The 14,190-nt window shown below is 42.7% G+C and overlaps 1 protein-coding gene across 8 annotated transcripts in view; it reads right to left on the bottom strand.

Moving 5' to 3' along the window:
- Atrx (ATRX chromatin remodeler) overlaps window positions 1-9,134 on the bottom strand; it is a 156,253-nt gene extending 147,119 nt beyond the window's left edge. For 5 of the 8 annotated variants that reach the window (XM_060374620.1, XM_060374615.1, XM_060374618.1 and 2 more), the window contains exon 1: window positions 8,882-9,133. Coding sequence is in view for 4 of the 8 variants with exons in the window: in XM_060374615.1 (XP_060230598.1) it covers window positions 8,882-8,901 (20 nt within the window). In the remaining 4 variants the exon portion in view is untranslated. Of the gene's footprint in view, window positions 1-8,739 lie in introns of all 8 variants that reach the window. The other 3 variants (XM_060374619.1, XM_060374622.1, XM_060374617.1) reach the window with 2 other exon arrangements.
- Between the last annotated feature and the right edge of the window lie 5,056 nt (window positions 9,135-14,190).

Raw genomic sequence — 14,190 nt, 5'->3', positions numbered from 1 at the left:
TAATAGCCAGAACCTGGAAACAACCCAGGTGGCCCTCAAAGGAGGAATGGATACAGAAATTGTTGTACATTTACATAATAGAATACTACTCAGCAGTTAAAAACAAGGAAATCATGAAATTTGCAGGCAAATGGTGGGAATTAGAAAAGATCATCTTGAGTGAGGTATCCCAGAAGCAGAAAGACACACGGTATATACTCACTCATAAGTGGATATTAGAAATAAAGTATAGGATAAAATACTAAAATCTGTGCGCCTAAAGAAGCTAAGCAAGAAGGAGGACCCTAGGTAAGATAAAACCTCACTCAGAAAGGCAAACAGGATAGACCTCAGAAGAGGGAGAAAACAGGAAACAGAACAGGAGCCTCCCACAGAGGGCCTCTGAAAGACTCTACCCAGCAGGGTATCAAAGCAGAGGCTGAGACTCATAGGCAAACTTTGGGCAGAGTGCAGGGAATCTTATGAAAGAAGGGGAGATAGGCCACATGAGACAAATGTCTGATTTTTTTTTTTTTGCAGTACTCTAATTGAATACTCAGAACCTCCTAACATATGCCACACAAGAGTTTTACCATTGCCCTATCTTCACAGCCCTCTTTTTACTTCTTCATTTTGACAAAGGGTCTCACTCAGTTGAAACATACACAAAAACATACACACACACAGTTGAAATACCAATACTGCCCAGATACTGGGTTATTATCCCATGGCTTGGTAAGTAGAACCTTACCAGATACTTTCTATGACGTTATGTAATATCTCTCAGTTCAGACAACTTCTACTTTAAGACTAGTCAGTTTGGTGGCACATGCATTTAATCCCAGCACTTGGAAGGCAGAGGCAGATAGATCTCTGTGAGTTTGAAACCAGCTTGATCTATATAACAAATTTCAAGCCACCCAGGGTTACATAGTGAGACCTTGTCTAAAACAGGGCTGGGGTGGAGAGATGGCTGAATGTTTAAAACATCATATACTGCTCTTCCAGAAGACCTGAATTCAAATCCCAGCACACACATCAGATGTGGCCTACAGCCACTTGTAACTTCAGTTTCCAAGTAATACAACACTTGTGGCCTATGCTGGCACCACCACTCATGGGCACATACCCACTCGCTCACAGTAACAAATGCATGTCATTGAAAGTAATTAAAAGTAACAATATGGGGCTGGAGAGGCAGCTCAGATGTTAAGACCACTGTCTGCTCTTCCAAAGGTCCTGAGTTCCATTCTCAGTAAACCACATGGTGGCTCACAACCATCTATAATGAGATCTAGTGCCCTCTTCTGGTGTGCAGGTGTACCCAAAGACAGAGCACTCATATACATTAAATAAATATTTTTTTAAAAACATTAATAATATAAGCCTAGCAATATTGTTGCACACCTTTAATCTCAGCACTCAAGAAGGCAAAGACAAGCGGATCTGTGTCAGTTCAAGGCCAGCCTGCTCTACAAAGTGAGTGAAGGACTGCAAAAGCTACAGAGAAACCCTGTCTTGGAAAAACAAAAACAAAACAAAAATAATATAAAAAAAATAAAATAAATAACAACAAGTTTTGTGGTTCATCAATGCCACCTCTTGCCAATCCTGGTGCTGCTTGTGACCTGGGCCTCTACTGTGAGGTGGTTCTCACCATGGCAGACTGAGAACAACAATTATATTAACATGAAGGTGGTCTGGTGCAGTGAAAAATTAAGAGGCCTACAGCCCTTGGTAAACTAATGAAAGCAACAACAGAGATTGCCAATGAGGCAGAACAGCTTCTGATCTAATGAACAATCAATCAATGCAACAGACGCTTGGAAATGGAGGAAGAACATAGGATTAATGCAGTCCAGTAGCATACAGGAGCTGTCTACTAAAAGGGAACCTGCTACTTTACTCCAGAATTTTGTTATAGATCCAGAATATATTCTCCAAGAGAAAGCCAAAATTTGGTCCCACCACATTCTGACAAAATAGTTTCCTCTATTCTTTCATTCCCTTTCCTCATTCCATTATTGTACATAAAGTAACTGATGTATACATACAAGCGTATTGCCATTCTTTTTTTTTTTTCCAACCAAACTTCCAATGTTGTTTTGGCTGACGTCAAATGGAGGTGGTCTGGAGGAAGGTACTGGTTCTAGGAAATTACTTCCCTTTTTCCATCAGTGGCATGCTCATTCAGCTCCTATCTTTATACTCCAGTAACAAAAGAACCCAGGAACATAAAACTTGTTCAATCCGACAAAATCGTTTTCTTCAAGACAGGGATTATTTGTTTTTATGGTTCGTTTGTGTGTGTGTGTGTGTGTGTGTGTGTGTGTGTGTAGTCCTGGCTGATCTAGAAGTAGCTAGCTCTGTTGATCAGGCTGGCCACAAACTCAGAAATCACCTGCCTCTGCCACCCAAGTGCTAGGATTAAAGGCGTGCACCACCACAGCCAAGCAAATGTTTTTTTCTTTGTCACTGTCAAACCAAGGACAAATTAATAACTTCTTTTTTAACATAGCTGTTACATGTATGGCAACCTATCTTTTAGCAGCGGTAAATTATTCTTAAAAAAAAATGGGAATCAGGGTTGGGGATTTAGCTCAATAGTAGAGCACTTGCTAGGCAAGTGAAAAGCCCTGGGTTTGGTCCTCAGCTCCAGAAGAAAAAGACAAAATATCAAAAAGGGAAGAAAATTTATCCTAGGCAGTTTTCCTTTCAAATCAAGCATCTTGTTTAAATAAGCTTGTTTAGATAGATAGATGAGAGAATGTAGGAAGATGAAGGAAGGAAGGAACAAAAGAAAAAAGGAACAAAGGAACGAAGGAAGGAAGGAAGGAAGGAAGGAAGGAAGGAAGGAAGGAAGAAAGAAAGGAAGGAAGGAAGGAAGAAAGAAAGGAAGGAAGGAAGGAAGGAAGGAAGAGACCAATAACAGATGGGGATGTAATTCAGTGGTAGAGTGCTTACCTAGCATACACAAAGCCCTGGGCTGGGTCCCCAAGACTGGGTAGGGATAACACATTATTCAGCTGTCATCATTTAAAATAATCAGTTACCATAAGAATTAGTATGACAAGTTCTGGGCTGGAGAGATGGCTCAGAGGTTAAGAGCACTGTTTGTTTTTCCAAAGTTCCTGAGTTCAATTCCCAGCAACTACATGGTGGCTCACAACCATCAATTATGAGATCTGGTGCCCTCTTCTGGCATGCAGGCACACACACAGGCAGAATACTGTATAAATAATAAATAAATCTTTAAAAAATTACAGTTTCCACCAAACTTGTCTCACTACTACAATGTTTATATACAAGTTTTAAAAGTCAACCAGATGTTCATTTTCCATAATGCCCAAAACTTTAAACAATTTAATGTTTTAAAATAAAAACAGCCAACCAAAACAATAGCAATAAAAACTTCTAAAAACTGGTTAGCTGGGCAGTGGTAGCACACGCCTTTAATCCCAGCACTCAGAAGGCAGAGTCAGGGGAATCTCTGTGAGTTCTCTCTGTGAGTTCAAGGCCAGCGTGGTCTAAGAGCAGATTCCAGGATAGCCAGGGCTACACAAATAAACACTGTCTGGAAAAACAAAGCAAAGGCACTAATGCCTTCTGGTTAACATTCCTGCGGTTAGTGTTGGTTCAGCAGTGAAGGGCACTTGCTGTTCTTTCAGAAGACCCTAGTTTAGTTCCTAGTACCTTTATCAAAGCTTACCATGACCTGTAAATCCAATTCCAAGGGATCCATTACCCTCTTCTAGCTTTCACAGGCAACCAGACAGACACACACACTTATTTACTTACTTACTGTATAAATAATAAATAAATCTTAAAAAAAAATGACAAGTTCCATCAAATCTCTGTACCATTAACTGGCATTATGGGCTTAATGCTTAATGGGCTATCCTACAGGAGCTTGGAAGACAGTGCTGAGGGAGATTTGAACTGTGGGACACCTGCTCAAGAAGTTTCAGAGAGGGGCTGGTGAGATGGCTCAGAGGTTAAGAGCACTGTCTGCTCTTCCAAAGGTCCTGAGTTCAATTCCCAGCAACCACATGGTGGCTTATAACCATCTATAGTAAGATCTGGTGTGCAGGCAGTATATTGTATAAATAATAAATAAATCTTTTTTTTTAAAAAAAAAAAGAAGTTTCAGAGAGGAAGAGGCCCAGAAACCATCCTTGTGGCATTTTAGCAAAGAACGTAGGTACATGTTGTCCTTGTCTAAACATCTGCCCAAAGATAAGTTGAAGAATTTAATTAAGTCATTAAAGGAACTCAATCGCTGCAGTCGGAAGTGGTGGCCCATACCTACAATCCGAGCACTTGGGAGGCTGAATAGGGACTACCAATTGAGTTTAAGGCTATCATAGGCCACATTCTGAGACCTTGTCTCAACCAAAAAGGAAAAAAAAAAAAGCCTAAGTCAAGACTAGGAAGAATCCCAGCTCCATCAACTACAAATTGTAAAACTTCAATCACATTCAATGGGGAAGATTAGTATTCTGAAGATTGTTCTAAACTATACAAGTTGAGTCTGAAGAGATGGCTCAGCACTTAAGAGCTCTTGTACCAAACCAGAGTTTGGTTCCCAGCACCCATTGTTAGATGGTTCACAACGGCCGGTAACTACAGCTTCAACACTCTATCCTGACAGCCGGTAACTACAGCTTCAGTACTCTATCCGGGCCTTGTGCTTTGAATAAGAATGGCCCATACAGGCTCACATATTGAAATGTTAAATTAGAAAGTGATAGTATTTGAGAAGAAGTAGGAGGTGTGGCCTTGCTGGAGTAAGTGTGGGCTTTGGGGTTTCAAAACAGACTGTCCTCATTCGTGTATGCATTTGTGCATGTGTTCATGTCTTGGCCTTCAGAACAGGATATCTCTCTCAGCGACTGCTCTAGCACTGTGAGGGCTGATATGCTCCTATCATGATAATGGACTAAACCTCTGAGGCTATAAACGAGCTCCAATTAAAGTTTTTCTTTAATAAAGTTTCTGTGGTCATGGTGTCTCTTCACAGCAACAGTAACTAACACAGAAGTTGGTAGGTACCTGGGAGATGAAGAGATAGCTCAGTGGTTAATAGCACTAGCTTCTCTTCCAGAGGACCTAGGTTCAATTGCCAACACCCACACAACAGCTCATAACTATCTATAACCCCAGTTCCTGGGGATATGACAGCCTCATAAAGACTTACATAGAGGCAAAATACCAATGCACATGAAATAAAAATAAACATTTTTTTTTTAAAAGGAAGTTAGTATGAGAGACTGATGTATCACTGTGACAGGCCTAACCATGCTGATTGCTGGAGGAATGTGGAATACTTTAGGGATTTGGACTAGGAAATTGGTTGAACACTTTAAGCAGTGCTTAATGGGCTAGTCTATCAGGCGCTTGGAAGACAGTGCTGAGGGAGATTTGAACTGAGGGACACCTGCTCAAGAAGTTTCAGAGGGGAAGAGTATTAGTAAGCGACCTAGAAACCATCCTTGTGGCATTTTAGCAAAGAATGTTGGTACATTTTGTCTTTGTCCTGAACATCTCCTGAAGATAAATTGAAGAGTTTTACATTAATGCCACTGGCAGAGATTTCAAAACAGACTAATATTGACCATACTGACCTAGCGTGGTTCTTAGTAATCATTCTTATGCTGATCTATAATGGAAAGGAGCAAGCTGGAATAAAAGAAACACAAAATGCACAGTTTGAGGAGAAAGGGAGCACCAGGAAGTTTACTGGCCCTAAGTCCAGTGCTCAAGGGGATAAAAAGTTTAAAGATATTTGCCTGATGCTAGGTGGAATAAAGGGAATGGTGCTCTCAGGGCAGGCCCCATCCAGATAAGCTTCCAACTTGTGGGAAAGAATTGTAAAGCTTAGGCAGTGAAGGAAACTATCAAAGACAGAAAGCTGGTGAGGCTGTAATTGAATTAGGGGGCCATGTTCCAGCCCCATCAAGCAGCAGAACTTGGCAGTTTCAGCCATATGGTTCTGGCTCTAGAGTTAGGAATACAAGAAAAGAGTTAACGGAATCTCCTCCATGTCTAAGGAAAGCTACTGAAGCCAGGCACGTGGCAGGGGTGTCCCTACGTGGAGACCTAAGAGGCAATTGTGTGAAGCTGCATTAGAACCCTGGTTTTACTGGAGACCCCCAAGATGCTCTACATGTCAGAGTCGTGGTATACCTGCGAAGAAAAGGTGAGGAGCAGGTGTGGAACCAGCCCAAGAGAGAAAAGTGGGCTGCAATCAACAAAGCTGAAAGGAGCTGGAGACCACAATAATGAGCTAAATAAACCTCTGCAAGTGTAACAAGCTCCCAATCAAACATTTCAATCAGAGTTGCTGTGGTCATGGTTTCTCTTCACAGTAATAGAACGAGTGACTAAGACAGGCCTCCTCCAGCACCTACACCCATTGTACATACTTTTAAAAAAAGTATATCAGTGGCCTAGCAAAATGGCTCAGTGGGAAAAGGCATCTGTTACCTACCAAGACTGAGCCACCCCTGCACCCTTGCACCCACATGATGGAAGAACAAACACACACACACACACACACACACACACACAAAATAAACATGACTTTAAAATGTGTTAATTATGAGAGGACGCTAAATATTCAATTTTAGTTAGTATTATCAATCATCACCAGGATATAAATAAACCTCAAGACCCATATTAAGTTATACGTAAATATACATGCACAATTTCTTCATCCCAATAAAAGGGAGAGGAGTCCCCCGAGGTGGCTGTGTCAAATATTGTGTAGCAATTCCAAGTACTGGAAAATCTGTGGCAAAAATTAATGACCAGCCTGCTCAGTATAGTGAAAATGTTCCAAAATTAAATGCAGAAAGAGGGCTTGGGATGCAGCTCAGTAGGAGAGCAGGAGATTAGCATGCACAAGACTCTGAATTCCATCCTGAGTACTGCAAAGATAAAGGCTCTACAGGGATAAGTTGGAAGCACGCTTGCTCAGCAGGCACAGAAGCCCTGGGTTCAACCTCCAACCCAGCAAAACACAGCATATGTGTCTCCTGTAATGTCAGCTCTGGAAAGTTTATGATCATCCTTCACTACAATTCAAAGCCAGTTTGGTTTACATGAGATCCTGTCTCAAAAAAAAAAAAAAAGAAAAGAAAAGAAAAAGAAAAAAAAAAGGAAAGAAAAGATGAAAATCCCAGTATAAGCTACATATTTTTCCTTTTGAGACAGTCTCAGGATGTTGACCAGGCTGGTCTTGAACTTGTATCCAGGACTGTTCTGCCTCAACCTCTTAACAGGTACAGGATACAGCAACACCTATGTTTCCTGTTTGGAGATTTTTACTTTTGAGTGAGGTTGGCTTCAAACCCTGGAGTCTCCAGCTTCAAACTCCACAAAGGAGCAGCTATGGTTTTAAATACAGACAAGTAAGAAACTATGTAAAATCTGGAAGTCCTATTTTACTGTAAGGTAGGCTATTCAAATAAATGAACATGAATGCCTGATAATAAATAACCAGCCAATACTGCCCAATACCCCATACATAAAAAATCTGTTTTACTTTAGCCAATAACACAAATTCACAAAGCAAGGCAATGATCTTCACACAACTAAGAGTCTGTATTTCAAGAACTAAAGTATATTTTCCCTAAATAAAAAGAGTATCTATGAGCTTTTTGTTAATGTAGAAAAATAGGCTCCTCAAATTCTACAATCTAAAGTGCTCTAAAATCATGCTGTCCTAGTAGTAACTCAATGGCACATTTTGGCAACTACAAATGCAATTATGATCGACGTTACTTGTGGTTTTTGTTTTGCCACTAGGTACCAAGCATGCATCTTATCTAAGTAGAAAAATCACTTAATTCACTCTTGGAACGAAAAGTCAAATATTAAACTGCCCAGAAAGCAAGGTATCCACGTAACAGCGATACACATTTCAGATTAACTACCCCAAAATGTCAAGAACCAAACCAGAGACAAACAACCTCAATCTAATAAACGTATTTCATTGATAAGATAGGTCCTGGGCACAGCTACCTTTGCAGTAAATCTTCTGGTGAATCTCCGTTAACCGGCTCCCAGGTTCAAATAATTAAGAACGTGATCTAACTACTTCAGATCATGATGCCCAAACACGGAGAAAACAACTGATGTCCCATTAAAAACCGTACTTCTCCAAAAGTAGTGTGCAGGGGTTCTCAGAAAGCAAAAGCTAGCATTAGCCTGCCCCTTCCCCCGCCGCCGCCCGGGAGAAATCCCAAGATAGGCTCTGGGATTTGGAGTCGAGGAAGAAGCTAAAATAGCTTCTGAGACACCCTCATTAGACCCCCCAAACTCAAAAGCTCTCCTACGGGAGCCGCAGAGAGCCCGAGGACTTCCCGTGGTGGAGACCTTTTGAGCTCCCCAGCTCGCTAGCTCGCTAGCTCGCTCGTCCCAGGATCTCACTTCCTCCCGCGCCCCCTCCCCCCTCCTCCCCCTCCTCCTCCCCACGCACTCGGTAGGCCCCGAGACTGGGAAGAATGACCGCAAGCGCCCAAGCTCCCAGCGTTCGCGGCTCCCCGGCCTCGAAGCAGCAGGCATGGAGGCGGGAGCCGAGCAGGGGCTCCCAACCCTGCAGCGGCGGGAGGTGGAGAAGGCAAGGCGGGACTCAGGCCAGCCCCCCACCCAACCCCACCCCACCCCACCCCACCCTACCCCACCCCCCGACACACATCCCGGCCCCCCCCCCCCCCCGGCTAGGGCTTCCCACCGCGCTCCCCCAGCCCCGCTCACCTAGAAGGGGAAGCGATGCCGCTGACCGCGAAGCCGCGGGCGGGCCTAGGGCGCCTAGCGCACGTCTTTGCAAACACCCCACTCGAGTGGAAGGCGCCCGGGAGCAGAACGCCGGGGCCCGTGACAAGGGCTTGCGTTTTACCTCATGGGCTCAGCGGTCATGTTTTTGGCTCGGACGCCCGCTTGGCTTCGGCAAAGCCTGGGGTACCGTTCCACGTTCCCCGGTGCCCGTGGCCGAAGGTAAAGGACTGGGATCTTGGTCGTCACCACAGCTGCTCGCTGGATCCTCCCTGCAGCTCAGAGGCCGCTGCCGCTGCCGCCGCCGCCGCAGGAGCCGCAGAAACAAAGCGACGCCGCCGCTGACGCCATTTTGTTGGGCCGAGGCTCGGGCAGGAGAATTGGCGGGTCCTCCCTCTTCCTCTTTCAGTCATCTATTGGCTACCTCTGCCAGAGTTCAGTATCTTATTGGCTACCGAAATTCACCTTCTTTGGGGGCCTGTTGCTAAGGTGGCCGACGTCATTTGATCCCCTCCACCTTTTCATAGAGCGTCCACTTGAGTCCCTGCTGACCTCAAAGTGCCAGAGATGTGTCTTGACTTTATCCTGAAAATGCTCTCTTGGTTCTACCTCTTTACTTCCACATAATGGGCGAAACAATAACACCCCGTTTACGTTTATTGAGAATTGACTGTATGTCGACCACTATACAGGTCCTTTATCTGAATTATCTCATGCAATGCTTGCACCCTCCAAAGTAGGCAGACCTAATATTTTCTGGGTGAGGAAACCAAAGCACAAATTCCACATTCAACCCACCATCCATCCTTGGAGGCGGAGGGAGGCATACACTCTTGTGATGTTTTGAACCCAAGGCTTTTTGTGCATGTTAGGTAAAATACTCTATGGTTGAGCTATGTCCTCAAACCTACACTCTCTAATAAATCATTAATCCCTATAGCCATCCAGAATATAAGTATTTTCTCTATTTTGGAAAGACCTCGATTTCTCCCCTAAATGTTTTATGTATAATATTCAGCTTGCCAACATGCTTATTCATATATGCCTATTTTGCATTTGGGGGGAAGGGACTGAGAAACAGTCTAGCTATACATTTCTGACTACTCTGCAACTCACCATGTAGACTAGATTAGCCTCAAACTTGCACTGACCTTGCTGCCTCCCAAATGCTTAGAAGACAGGTGTGCCAATCATACTTATGGATACTTACAGATATTTACATGTATATGATCAGACAGACATTGACATACAATACTTGTGATATTGAACAAATTTGAAATTGTCACATACAAACCAGCTAATGTGTAAGTCTGAGGTAATGGGGGATATATCTCAAAATCCAACTGCCCTCAATCTTCTTTTTTTTCTCTCACTTCATTCTTCATTTATAATCTTTGCAAAACAAATCAGTTTTCTAAACTGGAAGTTTTCAATTTTGTGCCCACATTTATTCTGCAACACATGTTCATTTTATTTATTTTGTTTGTTCTATTTACTTTTCATAAAATATGCAGCAGCTTCGGTCATGCTTAGATGTCAGGGTTGTAGTTTTGTACTAGAATGGCAAAAGAGGAGTCTCTTCAAATAATGCATTCTAACAATCAGACTAGTTTTTTTATTTTTTATTTTGGTTGTCTGAGGACAGTTTCTCTGTGTAGCCTTGGCTGTCCTAGAACTTGTTCTGTAGACCAGGCTGGCTTCAGCTCAGAGATCCACCTATCTCTGCCTCCTAAGTGCTTGGATTAGTGTGCCACCACACCCAGCTGACTAGCATAACTGTTTAAAGATTTGGGGTTTTTTTCTTTATTAATTACACTTTATTCCCTTTGTATCCCCCCTGTGGTTCCCTCCCTCCTCCCATCCCAATCCCTGCCTTCCTCCACCCTCTGCATGCATGCCCCTCCCCAAGTCTTTTCCTTCCTTCTGATCCTAGTCAATTAGGTCTCATCAGGAGTGGCTGCATTGTCTTCCTCTGTGGCCTGGTAATGCTGCTTCCCCCTCAGGAGGAGGTAATTAAAGAGCAGGCCAATCAGTTCATGTCAGAGACAGTCCCTGTTCCTATCACAATGGAACCCACTTGGACACTGAACTGCCATGGGCTACATCTGTGGAGGGGTCTTAGGTTATCTCCATGCATAGTCCTTGGCTGGAGTATCAGTCTCAGGAAAGACCCCTGTGCTCAGCTTTTTTGGTTCTATTGCTCTCCTTGTGGAGTTCCTGTCCTCTCCACTTCTTTCATAAGATTCCCTGCACTCTGCCCAAAGGTTGCCCATAAGTCTCAGCATCTGCATTGATAGTCTGCAGGGCAGAGCCTTTCAGAGGTCCTCTGTGTCAGGCTCCTGACTTGTTCCCTCTTCTCCTTCTTCTGATGTCCATCCTCTTTGCCTTTCTGGATAGAAATTGAGCATTTTAGCAAGAGTCCTCCCTCTTGATTAGTTTCTTTAGGTGTACAGATTTTAGTAGGTTTATCCTATATTATATGTCTATATGAGTAAGTATATACCATGTGCATCTTTCTGCTTCTAGGATAGCTCACCCAGGATGATCTTTTCCAGATCCCACCGTTTACCTGCAAATTTCATGATTTCCGTGTTTTTATTGCTGAGTAATATTCCATTGTGTAGATATACCACAATTTGTGCATCCATTCCTCCACTGAAGGGCATCTGAGCTGTTTCCATCTTCTGGCTATTACAAATAAGGCTGCTACAAACATGGTTGAGCAAATGTCCTTACTGTGTACTTGAGACTCTTTTGGGTATATGCGTAGGAGAGGTATAGCTGGATCTTGAGGAAGCACCAGATTGCTTTCCAGAGTGGTTGTACAAGTTTACATTCCCACCAGCAGTGGAGGAGGGTTCCCCTTTCTCCACAACCTCTCTAGCATGTGTTGTCTCTTGGGTTTTTGATCTTAGCCATTCTGATGGATGTAAGGTGAAATCATAGGGTCGTTTTAATTTGCATTTCCTTGATGGCTAAGGAGGTTGAGCATTTCTTTAAGTGTTTCTCTGCCATTCGATATTCCTCTATTGAGAATTCTCTGTTTAGCTCTGTACTCCATTTTTTTAATTGGATTACTTGAATTTTTTTTTCTGTTTAACTTCCAGTCTCTGAAGAAAAAATTAGAAGATATCAGAAGATGGAAAGATCTCCCATGCTCATGGCTTGGCAGGATTAATATAGTAAAAATGGCCATCTTACCAAAAGCAATCTACAGATTCAGTGCAATTCCCATCAAATTACCAACACAATTCTTTACAGACCATGAAAGAAAAATTCTCACCTTCATATGGAACAACAAGAAACCCAGAATTGCTAAAACAATTCTCTACAGTAAAAGATCTTCAGGAGGTATCTCCATCCCTGATCTCAAGCTGTACTATAGAGCAACAATACTAAAAACTGCATGGTACTGACATAGAAACCGACTGGTGGATCAATGGAATCGAATAGAAGACCCTGACATAAATCCACACACTTATGGACACCTGATTTTTTACAAAGATGCCAAAACCATTCAATGGAAGAAAAGACAGCATCTTCAACAAATGGTGCTGCTCTAATTGTTTTGTTTTGTTTTTGTATGTATGTTTGAGAGCCAGTATGCATGTATGTATGTGCACAATCCTCACATTCCAGAAAAAGATATTGGATCCCCTAAAATTAGAGTTACAAGTATCTATGAACTATGTGATGTGGGTGCTGGGAATAGAAAGTTATCCTAAACACTATGCCATATCTTCAGCCTGTAACATATTTTTTTTTCCTTTTTATATTTTTACTGATATTTGGGAACCCCTATCATACTCACTTCCCAGTCCTCCAGTCCTCCCAGGTCTGGCCTCCTATCTTTATAACCTCTCCCAACCAAAAAAAAAAAAAAAAAGAAAGAAAGAAAGAAAGAAGAGGAAAAAAAATCAAGTTTAATTTATGTTGCACATATACTTACTGGAGCATGGTCAAACACCCAGTGGCCAGGCTCTTACAGAAAACTGAGTCTGGCCAGGCGGTGGTGGCACGTGCTTTTAATTACAGCACTCAGGAGACAGAGGGAGGTAGTATCTCTGAGTTTGTGGCCAGCCTGTTCTACAGAGTAAGTTCCAGGACAGCCAGGGCTACACAGAGAAACCCTGTCTTGAAAAAAAGGAAAAGAAAAGTGAGTCTTTCTCCACCCACCTGCACCCCTATCAGAAGCCACCAATTATGAAGAGCTTCTTTAGCATCCTTTTTTTTTTTACATTTTTTTCTTTATTAATTACACTTTATTCCCTTTGTATCCCCCCTGTGGTTCTGTCCCTCCTCCCATCCCAATCCCTCCCTTCCTCCCATCCCAATCCCTCCCTTCCTCCACCCTCTGCATGCATGCCCCCTTCCAAGTCCACTGATAGGGGAGGTCTTCTTTTCCTTCCTTCTGATCCTAGTCAATTAGGTCTCATCAGGAGTGGCTGCATTGTCTTCTTCTGTGGCCTGGTCATGCTGCTTCCCCCTCGGGGGGAGTGATTAAAGAGCAGGCCTGTTCTTCTTTAGCATCCTTACCACAATTTTTAAAGAGTTCTCTTTGAAAGCATACTTTTTTGATGAACAGAAATTTATGACATTTCAAATCATTTTTAAATGTTGAAGATCCACTACCAACTATACAAATTAACCTGCTGTTCAACAATTTTTGTTTTTGTGTTTAACACATTAAATATCACTTAAACAAAATTTACAAGAGTCATGTTCTTCCTCCTTGAGAAGTTAAGCTGGAAGATCCATTTCATCACAACAGCTATGCTTGCTATTTAACAGACACAACTGTGAAGAAACAGTAAATTGTGTGTGTGTGTGTGTGTGTGTGTGTGTGTAGATCTGGAAATGGACCCAGGGTCTGAACCATTCTTAGCCAGTGTTTTATTGCTGAGCTGCACCCTCAGCCTCTCCATTATTTTTGAATTAGCCTTTAGTGACGATTTCATGATAGTAAGCAGCTTTGTATGTGAGAGTGTATACATGTAAGTACATGTTCCTGTGGGTACACATGTGTGCACTATTCTGCATGTGGAGGCCAGAGGACAATCTCAGGTATCATTCATCAGGCACCATTTGTCCCATGGCATTTTGTTTTCTGAAACAGGGTTCCTCAGTTTGGAGATCACTAAGTAGGCTGGGCAATCTGCTTCATGAGCCCCAGGGATGGATCCAATTGTCTCAGATTACAAGCACGCCATGTCTTTCACATTACTTTTGGGGATCTAACTCAAGTACCCCACTCTACCTCATCCCCACACTTGTGCTGCAAGCACTTTAACTACTCAGCTATCTCCCCAGCCTTAAAATAAACAGCTTTGAATGATAAGTTCTCCTTTGGGAGATCAGAAGACAATCTGTAGAGTTAATTCTTGCCTTTCACCTTGATGTGAGTTCCAGGTCATCAGGTTTTTGTGGCAAGCA

Source organism: Meriones unguiculatus, chromosome X (assembly GCF_030254825.1).
Source record: "Meriones unguiculatus strain TT.TT164.6M chromosome X, Bangor_MerUng_6.1, whole genome shotgun sequence".
Classification (NCBI taxonomy): Eukaryota; Metazoa; Chordata; class Mammalia; order Rodentia; family Muridae; genus Meriones; species Meriones unguiculatus.
Note: the sequence above shows the minus strand (reverse complement) of the source record. Positions and strands in the feature narration are given on the sequence as shown.